Below are 14,617 nucleotides of genomic sequence, written 5' to 3' on the forward strand. Positions count from 1 at the left end.
GCTGTCGCGGGATACGAGCGTGTCCCTACCCGGCCAGCGCCCCGGCGGCTCCCGCTGCGGCCCGGGCGGGCGCGGCACTGCGCAGGCGGCCACGGCGCTCCTGGGACTTGTAGTCCCGGGGCCGGCACCGGCAGCGGGGCCGGGGCGAGGCGGAGCGGGGCGAGGGCCAGGACCGGGCGGAGCCGGGGCAGCTTTCGGAGTTGCGCTCCGCCGTCAGTGCCTGCTCCACCCGGCCCCGGCTTGGACGTGCGGGGCTTAGTGTCGCGACATGACAGGACCTGGCGACCTGCTGGCGGGACGGGCAGAGGCTGCCCGGGGATGGGTCCCGTGTCGCCTCAGGGCGCTGGGCACACACGTGTCACCTCATCCCCGACGGGGGAGGGATGGGGCTCTGCCTGGAGACCCCGCATGGCTCGGCCATGATGCCGGCACGGCTCCAACCTACCCGCACCTCCCTCCCGGCAGTGTCCCGGTGCCCCCGGTACCGGCCGTACCCCCGGTGCCCCCAGGAGCAGTGGGCTCCCCCACCGGCAAGTTATTCTCGCCCCCCCGGGCCGGTAACCATGGAAACTTCCAGAAGTGGCCCCCCCACCCCGCGGCCTTGGTTCCGCCCAGCCAATGGGCACACTCCGCTTGGCTCACGCTTCTCTGTGGCCGCGGCCGGCGGGTGGAACCAATGGGGCGGCGCGAGGGGGGCGCGCCGGGCACGGCGGAGCGGTCGCGCGGTTCTCGCCAATCGCGGGAGGCCAGCTTGGTAGCAGCCGGCCAATGGAGAGGCTCCAGCGAGGGCGCGGCAGCCAATGGAGAGGCTCCACGAAGGGGTAACGGAGGGTATAAAAGGACGGGCGGCGCGGCCTGGCGGATCAGCGGCGATCGGGGCGCGGCGTTTCTGCACGGTGAGGGCCGGTCGCGATACGGGCCGCGCGGGGCTGGGCCGGTGACGGGGGGGGGGGGGATGGCGGTTGAGGTCACGGAAGGATTGGGTGGGGACGGGGGTGATTCCGCACGGCGGGTTGGGCACGGTGAGGGTGGTTGCGGCGCGGGGAGGGGTGAGGGGGGGGCGGCCACGCACGTGGCGCCTCCGTTGTGTAACCGGCGGCCTCTCGGTAGGTGGGCGCAGGTGAGCGGTCGGCATGAGGCTTCTACTGCTGACGCTGCTGGCGCTGGGCGCCGTCTGGGCGGACGACGAGGAGAAGAAGGAGGACGTGGGCACGGTGGTGGGCATCGACCTGGGCACCACCTACTCCTGGTGCGTGGGGCAGGGCACGGGGGGACGGCCGGGCTGACGGGCAGTGCTTGGGCCCCTTCTGCGGAAGCAGGGCCTGTGGGCCCGCGGGAGGCGCGGGGAAGCGGCTGCGGGGCCCGGGAGGGCGCAGGGAGGAGCAGAAGGGGAGGCGGGGGGAGGAATTTGTGCAGGCCGCGGCCCCGCCTGACCGTGCTGCTCCCCCCCTAATTCCAGCGTGGGCGTCTTCAAGAACGGGCGCGTGGAAATCATCGCCAATGACCAGGGGAACCGCATCACACCGTCCTATGTGGCGTTCACCCCCGAGGGGGAGCGCCTGATCGGGGATGCTGCCAAGAACCAGCTCACATCCAACCCGGAGAACACCGTATTTGATGCCAAGCGGCTCATCGGCCGCACCTGGAATGACCCCTCTGTACAGCAGGACATCAAGTACCTGCCCTTCAAGGTGGGCCCCGAGTGCAGAGATGGGGGAGTGGATGGAAGGAACTGTAGTTCTGGTCAGAAGGGGCAGCTGTTTAGTGCTGCCCAGGAGGATTAGTGTGTAAACAGTTCCTGGTGTTAGCTGCACTCAAGTTATGCCTGTTATAGAGGTTTTGCCTGATGTTCAGAGAGACAGAACCATAAAAATGAGTTGGAATAGTTGAATGGGACAGTATCCATTTTTCTCCTCAGGTGGTTGAGAAGAAAGCCAAGCCCCATATTCAAGTTGATGTTGGAGGTGGACAGACAAAAACTTTTGCTCCTGAAGAAATTTCTGCAATGGTCCTGACGAAGATGAAGGAAACAGCAGAGGCTTACTTGGGGAAGAAAGTAAGTGCATGGAAAACACTGGTCCCAACTTGGATTAGCAGCTTTAGGAAATGGGAGAAGGGTAGGCTGAGTCAGGACTGACCTTGCCATCCCAAACCACAGTCAGTGCTGCAGGCCCCTTTAGCAGCCCTGTTCAATGGGCTAAGCTGGTGCTGAGTCTTCATCTCTACAGATGGGCTGCTTGTTCCCAGCACTGCTCAGAGTGGCTGGCACTATTTACAGAGTCTTTTTCCTGTCATTTCTGTAACAAAGCTGTCCCTCCCTCTCTGCTCAGGTGACCCACGCTGTTGTCACGGTGCCAGCCTACTTCAACGATGCCCAGCGCCAGGCCACCAAGGACGCGGGCACCATCGCAGGGCTCAACGTGATGCGGATCATCAACGAGCCGTGAGTACCCTGCCCTGCCCTGTCCTGCCCCAGGGCAGCTCTGGGCTGGCAACCCCAGCTCTGACAGCCTGGTCCCTCTACAGAACAGCTGCTGCCATTGCTTATGGACTGGACAAGAGAGAGGGAGAGAAGAACATCCTTGTATTTGACCTGGGCGGCGGAACTTTTGATGTGTCCCTCCTCACAATTGACAACGGAGTCTTTGAAGTTGTGGCTACTAATGGTGACACTCACCTGGGTGGAGAAGACTTTGACCAGCGTGTTATGGAGCACTTCATCAAGCTCTACAAGAAGAAAACTGGCAAAGATGTTAGGAAGGATAACAGAGCTGTGCAGAAGCTGAGGCGGGAGGTGGAGAAGGCCAAACGAGCTTTGTCATCTCAGCACCAGGCCAGGATTGAAATCGAGTCCTTCTTTGAAGGAGAAGATTTTTCGGAGACACTCACTCGAGCCAAGTTTGAAGAGCTGAACATGGTAAGTTTAGAAAGGTAAAGTTACACAGCCTCAGCTCTGGATTGGGACTTAGGAATGTGCAGCATCTCATGCTGAGACGTTGCACTTTGGAATATAAATAACTCTATGTAAGCAGGCAGCTGTTGCCTGCCAAGGAGCTGGACCTTGCTGAGGCTGTGCCTCAGACAGTTTGGCATCTCCTCTCCCCAGTGGTTGTACTTTGTACCTGTGGGGCTGCACAATGGGGCATGCTGGGAATACAGTCTCACAGTCCTTGGGTTTTTGTCTTTGCAGGACCTGTTCCGTTCCACTATGAAGCCTGTTCAGAAGGTTCTGGAAGACTCTGACCTGAAGAAGTCTGATATTGATGAGATTGTCCTGGTTGGTGGATCGACTCGCATCCCCAAAATCCAGCAGCTTGTTAAAGAGTTCTTCAATGGGAAGGAGCCTTCTCGTGGCATTAACCCAGATGAGGCTGTGGCCTATGGTGCTGCTGTCCAGGCTGGGGTGCTCTCTGGGGACCAGGATACAGGTAATGACACCTTCACTGCCACCTAAGAGTTGATTTAACCAAGGATGTTGGGCACTGACAAGCAAATGCAGACAAACTTGGATCTTTTCCAGTGCTTGGAGTTCTGTGCCCCTGAGGCCTAGGAATCTTGTCTTCAGTGTTACATTGAAGTTGTGTCACAGTCTTGCCTTTGATCTGTTCCAGGTGACTTGGTGTTGCTCGATGTCTGTCCCCTGACTCTTGGCATTGAGACTGTTGGAGGTGTCATGACCAAGCTGATCCCAAGAAACACCGTTGTTCCCACAAAGAAGTCTCAGATCTTCTCCACAGCTTCTGACAACCAGCCAACTGTGACCATCAAGGTCTATGAAGGTGGGTGTGACAGCTGGAATCTGTCTGCTGTAGGGTTTTCATTTTTGTTCCTGATTGTCACAGAGGCTGTAGGTACTTAGTTGATGGAACTGTGTCACTCAAGGTTTCATAAAGTATAAGCCACAGCTGGGAAAGAAAGTAACCCTGTCTTTGTTTCTTGCAGGTGAGCGTCCCCTCACCAAGGACAACCATCTCCTGGGCACCTTCGATCTCACGGGAATCCCTCCTGCCCCTCGTGGTGTCCCCCAGATCGAAGTCACCTTTGAGATTGATGTGAACGGGATCCTGCGTGTCACAGCTGAGGACAAGGGCACCGGCAACAAGAACAAGATCACGATCACCAACGACCAGAACCGGCTGACGCCAGAGGAGATCGAGAGGATGGTGAACGATGCCGAGAAGTTTGCTGAGGAAGACAAGAAGCTGAAGGAACGCATCGATGCCCGCAATGAGCTGGAAAGCTACGCCTATTCCCTGAAGAATCAGATTGGGGACAAGGAGAAGCTGGGTGGAAAGCTGTCCTCTGAGGACAAGGAAACAATAGAGAAAGCAGTGGAGGAAAAGATCGAGTGGCTGGAAAGCCATCAGGATGGGGACATAGAAGATTTCAAAGCACAAAAGAAGGAGCTGGAGGAGGTGGTTCAGCCCATCGTTAGCAAGCTGTATGGCAGTGCTGGCCCCCCGCCCAGCGAGGAGGAGGCAGCAGAGAAGGATGAGTTGTAGATACCGGCGTCTCCGAATGTGGTGTGTGTATATATTGGACTCAGGAACACTTGTTTAAAATATTGAACTCTTAATTTGGAATGTAACTTTGAATCTTCACTCGTGAGTGGAGCTGGAACCGCTAGCCCGACGTGGCTGTATCCTGCTTTTCGTTAGCAGTTGCTCGATGTCTGGGGAGGGGAGTGGGGTGGGAGTGTAAATGTGGGTGTAGAAGTATTGGCAGTGGAACATTCTATTTAACAACCTGGTCATGTGAACTTGGTGTAGAGCTTTTCTACCTGGAGTGACCACAATAAATTTGTTATTTACACTGGACTCTGTTCTAGTTCTGTGATTGCCATTACCCAGATCCAACCAGGATCTGGATTAACCCTAAAGAAGGATGGAGTGCAGCTCACCCCCCTCAAGGTCACCTTTCACGGGCTCATGGAGGGTAGGAGGTTTGAAAGCAGGAGCTTGGGCCTCTGTTGCCTTGGAGTGAGCTGAGACTCAGTTTTTGAAGGGAGCAGGTGGACTTGGACCTCTCTGCAGTTTTACAACAGATCCTGATAAGGAAGGGGGATCAAGCCTGAGTAACTGTTGAAGGGGCAGCTTTTATTGAGCTGGGAGAGGAAGGTTATCCATCAGAACCCACTGCCTGCAGTAGTGGCTGTGCCCAGCAGTGAGGGAGGAGCTTGGCTTAATTATGTTTTCCTGCAGTATTGAAACTTCAGAGCTTTATTAAAGTCTCATGAAACAGACCAGTTTTCTGAAGACTGACAAGTAGTGTACGCCTAATAAAGGTTCTTACAAAAAAAGAAGCCTAATTGAAATTTGGTCTCTTTATTTAACTGATCCTTATCCAATCCATGGGATTAGTAAGTCCAGAATGACCTTGTCTAGTGCCAGCTCCAGCAGTGCCTTGAAGCACCTTGGCTCTTGCCATGTTCCCTGGGCTGGGGCTGCAGCAGAACCATGTTCAGACAGAGCCCCTGTCCCTCAGGAGGAGCACTGTGCCAGCTGCCCAAGGGTAAGGACATGCTTAAGGGACAGAATTAATCCCAGGGAAAAGGCTGGTGCTATGGGCCACTACTCGATGAGGGTGACCAGGCAGTCCCTGTGTATCTGCCCCTGTGTGTCCATACCCCCAAACACAAACAGCAGATGGACAGAGGCGTCTTCAGCACAGCCTTCACCCAGGCCCTGCTGGAGGGGCTCAGCTCTGTCACCTGCTGACAGAGGTGGCTCTGTCCCAGCTGGGGTGTCTCCTGTGTCCCCATGGGCCCCAGCCTGCCAGGGAATGACACACATGGCATGGTCCAGCCTCCCGCTGGGCAAGGGAGATTCAAACTGCAGGAGTGTCCACTGCTGCCTTCCTGCAGTGTAAAGATAGTCACAGCTTTAAACACCAGACAGTGACACCATTAATTAAAACAGTTTTGAGCATTCAGTCCTGCAGTGGTGTAACTCCAGGGGGAAGCCCAGGACCTGAGCAGGTGATGTGTTCCCCAGTTGCCTGGCATCTACCCTGGCACCCCTGAGAGCAGCTCCCCACCTGTGTGATACTTATATGTAGTATCCAGTGTCCCATCTGGACCTATTCCACCAAAAATGTACAAGTGGTCCTGGAACACTGCTGAAGAGTGGGATGCCCGTCCTCCAGGGATGTCCCCAGTGGCTGGGATCTTCACCCATCTCATGTCATCTGGTGCAGGAAAACAACACATCCATGGTTATGCATTATACAAACGCCACATGGTTTGCTGATTTAAACAAAGGCTAATATCTCAAAAACTTAAGAACCAGTATTTCAGAAAAAAATGTGCCCCCAAATCAAAGCACATTGCACACAGGTACTGCCTTGCAGTACCTCCATCCACACTTACTTGTATCAATGCAGAACAGGTCATTGTAAAAAACATCTCCAGCTAAACCTCCATGGATGAAGAGTTTGGTCCCAACTGCGACCACGACGTGTCCGTGCCGAGGAGAAGGGGGATCACCATGAGTCTCTGGCTGGGACCAGGTCAGGGTGGCTGAAAATGGGAGTACATGTGCATTAGGAAAAAAAACTCTGGAAATTCTATAGACCAGCAACCCCAGAGCCCTGCCGAGGCTTCCCATCCAAGCCACCGAGTCTGAATTCCCAGTGACCACATGAACATAAGGGCTTGTCAAGAGAAGAACAGCCACCCATCCAGTGGGACTCATCTCCTAATAGAGCTCAGCACTTCCATCCCTCTGACTAAAGCCCAAGGGCAAAGCTCCCATCCCACTGCCCGCGGGAGGCACCTGTGTCAAACACGTGAAGCCGCTGGTCTTTAACCGGCTCTGCTCCCTTGTCTCCACCCCCGAACACGAACAGACGGGCTCCGATGGCCGCCGAGGACGTGTGGAATGTCCGAGGTTGTGGCTGCACCCCCTTCACTGCAGGGCTCTCCCACGTTCCTATTTCTAGTTAAGACATTTCATTAACCGAACAACCAACATGGGAACAGAACCCACGCCCATCCTGCAGCCCCGAACCCCAGCGCCGCTCCGGGCACGGATCTGGGGCACTCACCGGGGTCCAGCACCTGAACGCAGCTGCGGTTCCCCGCGGGCTGGGCACCGCCGAACACCCAGAGGCGCGGGGGGCCCGTGGCGGGCAGGAACGTCGCGTGTTCGTAGCGCGGCCTCAGTCCGCGCCAGCCGGCGGGGACCCAGCGGAGCGGGGCTGTGGACGGGGACAGGAGATCGGACCTGGAACCGGTCCCGGTCGTGGTCCCGGTTCCAGCCCCGGCCCGGCCCTCACCCAGCTCCACGAAATGCGCGTCCGCGAAGGCCCCGGCGGGGTCGGCACCGCCCAGCAGCAGGACGCGGCCGGGCAGGAGGAGGCAGCCGAGTCCCACGCGGCCGCGGGGCCGCTCCCCGCGCGGGCTCAGCCGGTACCTGCGGGACGAGGGCGGCGCTCAGCGCGGGCTGGGCCGGCCCGGGGTCCCGTCGGTCCCCCCACCCCGCTCGCCGCTGTGCCCGCCAGTGCCCCCGTCCTACTCACCACTGTCCCGGGCGCGGCCGCCGCCCCGGCTGCAGCAGCGGCAGCGCCCGCGGCGCCATCGCGGGGCCCGCTGCCCGGCCCGGCACGACCGGAAGTGCCGCCGGAAGTGCCCTGCGCTTCCGCCCGCGCCGGCGGCGCGCTCCGCCGCCCGGAAGTGGCGGGGGGGCCGCTTCTGCCCGAGCCCGTGCCAAGATGGCGCCGCTGGACCTGGACAAGTACGTGGAGATCGCGCGGCTCTGCAAGTACCTGCCCGAGAACGACCTCAAGGTGCGGCCGCGGCGACGGGGCCGGGACCGGCCGGGGCGGGCCGGGGCTGGGCGGGCAGGGCGGGTGCTGCCGGGCGGGTCGGAGCGGGCGGTGCCGGTGGTCCCAGCGCTGACCCCGACCCTGCCTCGCTCCCTCCCGCAGCGCCTCTGTGACTATGTCTGTGACCTGCTGCTGGAGGAGTCCAACGTCCAGCCCGTGTCTACGCCCGTCACCGTCTGCGGGGACATCCACGGGCAGGTAAGGCCGGGCCAGGCCACTCCCGGTGCAGCCCCGGGCCGCAGTCGGTGCCGATGCCCGGTGCCTCTCACGCCTCTCTCCCCCCGCAGTTCTATGACCTGTGCGAGCTGTTCCGGACCGGCGGGCAGGTCCCCGACACCAACTACATCTTCATGGTACGTGCGCCGGGCGCGGCCGGGCCCCGCTGGGTTTGACAGGGGCTTAGAGGTGAAATCCCGAGGGGCTCCCGAGTCCCCGGCCCCGCCGGCGCTGGCGCCGCTAGTGGCTCCTGCCCGCCGGTCGTGTTGCCGGCAGCCCCGCGGGGTGAGGCAGAGCGTCCTGCCCTACCCCGGGGGCCACGGGGTCATGTCAGGGCAGCGGCGAGGGGAGTGCCCAGCCCATACCTGACAGTCCGAGTGCCCAGAGCTCCGTGGGTCCGAGCAGATCCCGGCTGCCCTCCAGCGCTGGGTTTCTCTGTGACAGCGGGGAGTTGAGAGCAGATGTGTCATTGTGTGCTTTCTCGGGTGACTGTTGCTCCATGTACGGCTGTCTCTGCCCTCAGGGGGACTTTGTAGACCGAGGGTATTACAGCCTCGAGACGTTCACGTACCTCCTTGCACTAAAAGCCAAGTGGCCTGATCGTATCACACTGCTGCGAGGCAACCACGAGAGCAGGCAGATCACCCAGGTGTACGGGTTCTACGGTGAGTCCTGCCTTGTGACACACAGCTCTGCCTTGGGAAACCTGCTGGCAAGGCCACAGTACCCGGGGCTCTCGGGGGCTGGGTGGGACACGGGCGCCAGTGTTGTCAGTGTGGTCATTGTATTTCTGAACTGGAATGTGTTTAAGGCAGATCTTGCTGCTCTTTTCCTCTGGCTCGTGGGGTTTCTGCTTGTGTCATGATGCCACATTCAGTTGCACAGGCATAGGCAGAGCATGAGGTGCTCAGTCCCTCGTGCTGCTGGTGCTGGTCCTGGCCAGCAGCAGGACCCAGCACAGGGCTCCTGATAGGGCTTGTGTGACACACCTGAGTGTGCAGGTTCTGCTCTCACTGTTTGCTCTGCCTGTGTTGCCTGTTTTGCCGTGATCCATCAGGACTAAAACCATTGTCTCCCAACAGACGAGTGCCAAACCAAATACGGGAACGCGAACGCCTGGAGATACTGTACCAAAGTCTTTGACATGCTCACAATAGCAGCTGTAAGTGCAAACACCAGGTTAACAACACCAGCAGATTGTCTCAATGGGAGCTGCAGAGGTGGTGACCTGTGCAGGCTCCCCTGGCAGCGATGCTGAGTGTTCTGTGCACGGCTCATTCCCCTGCAGTTAATAGACGAGCAGATTCTGTGTGTGCACGGAGGCCTCTCCCCAGACATCAAGACCCTGGACCAGATCCGGACCATTGAACGTAACCAGGAAATCCCTCACAAAGGCGCCTTCTGCGACCTGGTGTGGTCGGACCCAGAGGATGTGGACACATGGGCCATCAGCCCACGTGGGGCAGGCTGGCTCTTCGGGGCTAAGGTCACCAACGAGGTAACGCTGCTGCTCAGGGCCACAAAACCCAAGTGTGGGGATGGGGGAACGAAGGGGCTCAGCTCAGTGTGGTGTTTGAGTGGACCGAGGGCACTGTGAGACAATGAACTCCCCTGTGATGCCTCTGACAGTAACTCATGGTGGTGGGGAAGCTTTGCTTGTGCCAACTGAAAAAACTGAGGCACTTGAACCTAAAAGCACAAATGTAACTGCCAAATGTACTAATACCCATCGTGGTTTTGAGAAGTGTGATGTGCTAAGACTCAGTAGAGTCCCTGGGCTCTGTGGAATGCTTTCCTAAGGATCTGGGAGAAAAATACCATTTTTAAGCAATTATTGAGTTAATTTTGTTGTGTCTGCACTGAGCAGACTCCTGAGGGCTCTACACACTGGCCTTGCCAGGCTCTGACCTGGCCACATCACACCAGCCCTGCCACTGTCATGTGGCCCTTGTACAGCATTGAGGAAGGGTCGAGCCTGGGGACAGCACAGCCCTGCTGCCTGGATTTCATGCTGTTCCTCGGGTGTTGCTACCTGTATTCACAGGGGTTTCTCATGCTCGGTCTCCAAACCCCCTGCTCTGTTCTCCCTGCTGCTGTGCAGGGCCAGGCCAGGAGCAGGACACTGTGTGGGCAGTGGGGCACACTGACCTTCCCTCTTCCCTTGCAGTTTGTTCACATCAACAACCTGAAGCTGATCTGCAGAGCACACCAGCTCGTCCACGAAGGATACAAATTCATGTTTGATGAGAAGTTGGTAACGGTATGGTCAGCTCCCAACTACTGCTACCGCTGCGGGAACATCGCATCCATCATGGTCTTTAAAGATGTAAATACAAGAGAACCAAAGTTATTCCGCGCAGTTCCAGACTCAGAGCGTGTCATTCCTCCCAGGACAACCACGCCGTACTTCCTCTGAGCCCTTGCCCGCCTGCTGTCACCTCTCCCTGTCCTGCCCCTTTTCAGTATACTTTTTATTGAGCACTTTGCTGCTGAAATGCTGCCTCTTGCCTTTTTTATTTTTAAATTATCTAAATTTATTGTGTATTATGGTGTCTGTAGCAATTTTTTCCCCCCTCCCCTAGATTAATTTCAGAGTATTTGTAATATGTCCTTGAGATTTGTACTACTGCATGTAGTCCTTGCCTAGTCCTGGGTTAGATGAACCGATTCCTTTAACCACCACGCTCCGGGAGCCGCTCGGGCCCGTCTCTTGTTCAGCTTTTTGTTTTTGGTAAGTTTTAAGAAATTTCAGCAGCAAAGTCAGTGCCCGGTGTGCGGCGGGGCTGGGGCTGCCCGTGCTGCGTTCACGGCGCAGGACCGAGCCAGCCTTTTCCGAGTGTTACGTGGATCCCAATAAAGCGGTCGAAGGGCTGTTCCCCATTCCCGGTTTGTTCCGTTTTCCTCGGGATCCCGATGAAACCCGCGCACCTGCTGCAGCGACGGGATTTGTACATTAAAGTCATTGTTCGGATTTTTTCCAGGCTCTGTTGTGTTCTTACTGACCCCGTGTGTCTGTGTGTGAGTGACCCCCCCCCCCCCCCCCCAGCGCGGGGCGGGGCGGCCGCGCTGGTTCCGGTTCCGGTTCCGCCGGGGCCGGCGCCGTTTCCGGCTGGCGCGGGGCCGGGCGGCGGGGATGGCGCGGAGTACGCTCTCGTCCCGCTTCCGCCGCCTCGACATCGACCAGTACGACGAAAACCGCTTCGTGGAGGAGCCTGAGGAGGCGGCGGGGGCCGAGCCCGATGCCAGCCCCGAGGTGGAAGCGTTGCTCAGGCAATATCCTTTGGGCCGGGGGCCGGGGGAGTCCCGGGGGCCGGGGCAGTCCCGGGGGCCGGCCGCGCTCGGCCGCTCGGGGCCGCAGCCGGGCTCTCCCGTAGCCGCCCCTGAGTGCGGTGCGGTTCCACGCGCGTCCCGCGCAGCGCAGGTCGCGGTTTGAGTCCTTGACCCGCCGCCGCACAGGCGAGGCGCTCCGGGCCTTCCACACCGCCATCCGCAGCTCCCCGGGCAGCAGCAGGAGCCAGGCCATGAAGGTACCGGGCCGGGGGCCGGGCACGGCGGTGCTGGGGATGCTCGAAGTGACGGTGACACCGCACAGATCCGAGCGGCACCGCTGCGGTTAATGAGCTTGTGCTGGCACGGGTGGTCCCCGTGTGTTTACCCCTTCCTCCTTTAACCCCAAAACTGCTCAGCTCGCTTACAGAAATAGCCCAGCCTGGAGCGTGGCCGTCTCTTGCCAAACACGAGTCTTGGGATTGTTCTCAGCTGTTGTCGTTCTCACATTTCTCTCTTTGCTTTGTCTTCCCAGGAGCAGGCCCAGGGAACGATGCTTAAAGTCCTCACATCTTTTAAAAGCAGTGAAATAGAACAAGCGGTGAATTCCTTAGACAGAAACGGTGTTGATTTGTTAATGAAGTACATTTATAAAGGATTTGAAAAGCCAACAGAAAACAGCAGTGCAATATTACTTCAGTGGCATGAAAAGGTACGTATTGGGGGCACTCTTGGTTCAGTAGGGTCCTGGTCAATGGTTTTGAGAGCCCCTGAAGAGAAGCAGCTGATGGCAGGGCCTCATCCCTGAGGAGTTCAGTGTTTCCTTTTATCTTTGGTCTCCCTGAGCCTGCATTCACAGAGCCTTTGCCTGTATTTCAAACCTTACCCTCGGCCATGGGGAGAGGAAACTTATGGCAGGGAGTTGTCCCTGCTGGAGAAAGCCTCGTGCTGCCTTTGGCACCCAAAGCGTGCAGGAGGAGAAGGGGTGGGAGTGGAGGGACGGGGCAGCTGCAGCTCCTCTGTGGCCGAGCTGAGGGGGCTCAGGCTGCCTCAGGTTTGGCACTTTGCATCATCTGACTCACAGGGTTTAGCAAACCGGTTTGGTTTGCCCAGGAGAGGATTCTGAGGTCTCCAAAGATTCCACTGGGGACCAGCAGGGGCCTCTTGTGTTTCTGTGGAATGTCAGTTGTGAAACAGGGAATGTGGGATGTGTTCAGCAGCTGACTGTGGAACCTCCTTCCCTGTCTGTGATGGGATGAGGCACGTTCTGGGTTGAGGCACCCTGAAGCAGCTGCCCCCAGGCAGGAATCCAAGTGAGATCTTCCCCCATTGCAGGGGTTTTAGCTGAAGCCCTGGCTGTCAGTGCTCCTAGGAAAACTGATCCCCGGGAATGCTGCAGCTCCCTGTGCAGGGCAGCTGCTGCGAGTGCTGGTGTCGTTTTCCCGAGGTGCTGAGTTTTTTCCTGTGGTACATAAAGCTGATGTAGCCTTACTCCAGCTCTTGGCTGCTGTCACCAGCTTTGCCAAGCCTTGACAAGGGTGGAGGGAATTCCTCAGGACAGCAAAGAACATGTTTCTGCTTGGGTTTTTTTTGTCTTTTTTTCCTGTTGTTTCCACTGTGGTGCTTTCAGGTAAGCGTGGGTGGTGCTCCCAGCGTGGGAGGTGACACACCACCACCCTGACTGGTACTCAGAGCGTGTAGGGACATGAAAGGCATCTCATCCTCTCTGTTGTGAAAGGAACAAGGCAGGTCTGAGGAGGCTGGGCAGGGTGTAAAGCCTGGTGTTCTGCTTTGCTGCAGTACTGGTAGGATGTGTGGCTTGCTCAGAGCGGAGTCAGCTCAGTGGCAGTACCAGTCTGTTCTCTGCAAAAGGCTGTGGCAGGTCTGGTAGCTCAGGAACATTTACCTGCCTGAAGCACCTGCAAGTCCTGCTCCAGGTGGGTGTTTGCATTTGTCCAGTCATGTTCCCCAGCGCCATGTCTTGCACTGCTCTCATACCTGTGCTCTGTTGGACTGTGGCTGCAAAGTAAATGCCCCATTTTCAGCAGTCAGCTTAAATATTTATTTTTTCATAATCACTTCCATCTTCTAGACTTCAGAAGGAAACACTGTTCACATTGAGGGACACAAATGAAACTGGAGTGAGCCCTTCCTCCTCCTCTTCTCGGGGATACAGGAGGTGTGACATTCTGCTCTGTCAGTGACATGCAACACTGGAGCCCTCAAGATCCAAAAGATTGTGGAGAATGCCAGTTTTTAGTTTTGGAGAAGAGTCCCTTCTGTGGCTAAACTCTTCAGTGTTTGTTCTGTGTGGGATGTGGTGACTCTGTAACCTCTCTCCTTTCCCACAGGCACTGGCAGTAGGAGGCCTGGGCTCCATAATAAGAGTTCTCACAGCAAGAAAGACTGTGTAAAGACTGTTAACTTGGACAGAGGTGACGGTCAGGTTTGGACTCAGAAGAAGGAATGAGCTGAAAGTACACTGGTCCATCTTTATTAGAGATTGCAATCTACTGAAATCCTACAGTAACCTCCTCTTGGAATGCTTTTATCCTTAAATGTGGGGAAGAGTAAAGGTATTCCTGCATATTCCGACTATCACATACAGGAGCCAAGACATTCTCCTGCTCCCCTCTTTAACAGGCAGAGAGAAGGCACACTCCTGCCTCTTATTACTGTAAGTGAACAGGTATTTCAGATGCTGCTTTAGCCAGGTGTGGTGATACAAGCTCCTGTGTGTCCTGCTTAGTCCCAAGGTAGCTGTGTCCAGGCTGAGATGCTGCAGCTGAGGGTGGGAGAAGGGCTGTTAGAAGGGTGGCTTTGAACATGTGGTGAAGGACTTGGACTCTGGGCTTGGGTTAATGTAAAGTGAAGTGCCTGCTGCATCAATAAAGTTCTTGGATCACGTGAGTTAAATTTAAAGTCTGATACTTACTCCAAAGCAGGCCTGCAATAACCCAGTCCAACCCAGTGTCCACCTTTGTAGGACTGCTCCTAACTCCAGCTACTTAGACAATTTGTCCTCAAGTCCAACGCTCATCTGGAGGGAGTGAGACCAAGCTCAGCTGTTCCAAGATGCAGTAAATAGAACAGATGATCACCCCAAATTTGATTTTTATATTCTTTTCCACACTAGAAAGTTGAGAAGATAGTTCAGAATTTGTGATTTATGTGTTAGTGTGTCCTCTGCACCAGACAGACGCGTGCTTTGCCCAGGCAGGACACGACTCCTGGATCCATGGCTGTCCCCATGTCCCTCTGGCTCAGGCAGGGCTCCCTGCCCTTTGGCACCGAGGAGCAGCTGCTTGGG

The 14,617-nt window shown here is 57.0% G+C and overlaps 4 protein-coding genes across 6 annotated transcripts; 3 read left to right on the forward strand and 1 right to left on the reverse strand.

The window, feature by feature from the left end:
* The first annotated feature begins 1,113 nt into the window (after window positions 1-1,113).
* On the forward strand, window positions 1,114-4,817 carry HSPA5 (heat shock protein family A (Hsp70) member 5). The gene is made up of 8 exons (XM_014880044.2): window positions 1,114-1,249; window positions 1,460-1,691; window positions 1,919-2,056; window positions 2,331-2,443; window positions 2,527-2,917; window positions 3,191-3,428; window positions 3,612-3,779; window positions 3,943-4,817. The coding sequence occupies exons 1-8, from the start codon at window positions 1,134-1,136 to the stop codon at window positions 4,500-4,502; spliced, it is 1,956 nt and encodes a 651-aa protein (XP_014735530.1). The 5' UTR covers window positions 1,114-1,133; the 3' UTR covers window positions 4,503-4,817.
* Window positions 4,818-5,185: 368 nt separating this feature from the next.
* On the reverse strand, window positions 5,186-7,611 carry RABEPK (Rab9 effector protein with kelch motifs). 2 transcript variants are annotated; one of them, XM_088177618.1, is made up of 7 exons: window positions 7,519-7,611; window positions 7,276-7,412; window positions 7,045-7,197; window positions 6,774-6,935; window positions 6,368-6,517; window positions 6,037-6,186; window positions 5,186-5,857 (listed from the first exon to the last, which is right to left on the reverse strand). In XM_088177618.1, the coding sequence occupies exons 1-7, from the start codon at window positions 7,575-7,577 to the stop codon at window positions 5,571-5,573; spliced, it is 1,098 nt and encodes a 365-aa protein (XP_088033744.1). In that variant the 5' UTR covers window positions 7,578-7,611; the 3' UTR covers window positions 5,186-5,570. The 2 variants fall into 2 exon arrangements, with proteins under 2 accessions (XP_088033744.1, XP_014735457.1); XM_014879971.2 differs by having other exon boundaries at window positions 7,045-7,412; window positions 7,519-7,610.
* A 25-nt stretch (window positions 7,612-7,636) lies between these two features.
* Window positions 7,637-11,016, forward strand: PPP6C (protein phosphatase 6 catalytic subunit). Of its 2 annotated transcripts, XM_014880046.2 has the most exons (7): window positions 7,637-7,785; window positions 7,927-8,022; window positions 8,112-8,177; window positions 8,564-8,705; window positions 9,123-9,202; window positions 9,329-9,538; window positions 10,208-11,016. In XM_014880046.2, exons 1-7 carry the CDS (start codon window positions 7,711-7,713, stop codon window positions 10,454-10,456), a joined length of 918 nt encoding a protein of 305 aa, XP_014735532.1. In that variant the 5' UTR covers window positions 7,637-7,710; the 3' UTR covers window positions 10,457-11,016. The 2 variants fall into 2 exon arrangements, with proteins under 2 accessions (XP_014735532.1, XP_014735531.1); XM_014880045.2 differs by having other exon boundaries at window positions 7,696-8,022.
* Window positions 11,017-11,158: 142 nt separating this feature from the next.
* On the forward strand, window positions 11,159-14,217 carry ARPC5L (actin related protein 2/3 complex subunit 5 like). The gene is made up of 4 exons (XM_088177620.1): window positions 11,159-11,313; window positions 11,486-11,567; window positions 11,843-12,019; window positions 13,659-14,217. Exons 1-4 carry the CDS (start codon window positions 11,174-11,176, stop codon window positions 13,719-13,721), a joined length of 462 nt encoding a protein of 153 aa, XP_088033746.1. The 5' UTR covers window positions 11,159-11,173; the 3' UTR covers window positions 13,722-14,217.
* The last annotated feature ends 400 nt before the right edge of the window (window positions 14,218-14,617 follow it).

Source organism: Sturnus vulgaris, chromosome 22 (genome assembly GCF_052056855.1).
Source record: "Sturnus vulgaris isolate bStuVul1 chromosome 22, bStuVul1.hap1, whole genome shotgun sequence".
Classification (NCBI taxonomy): Eukaryota; Metazoa; Chordata; class Aves; order Passeriformes; family Sturnidae; genus Sturnus; species Sturnus vulgaris.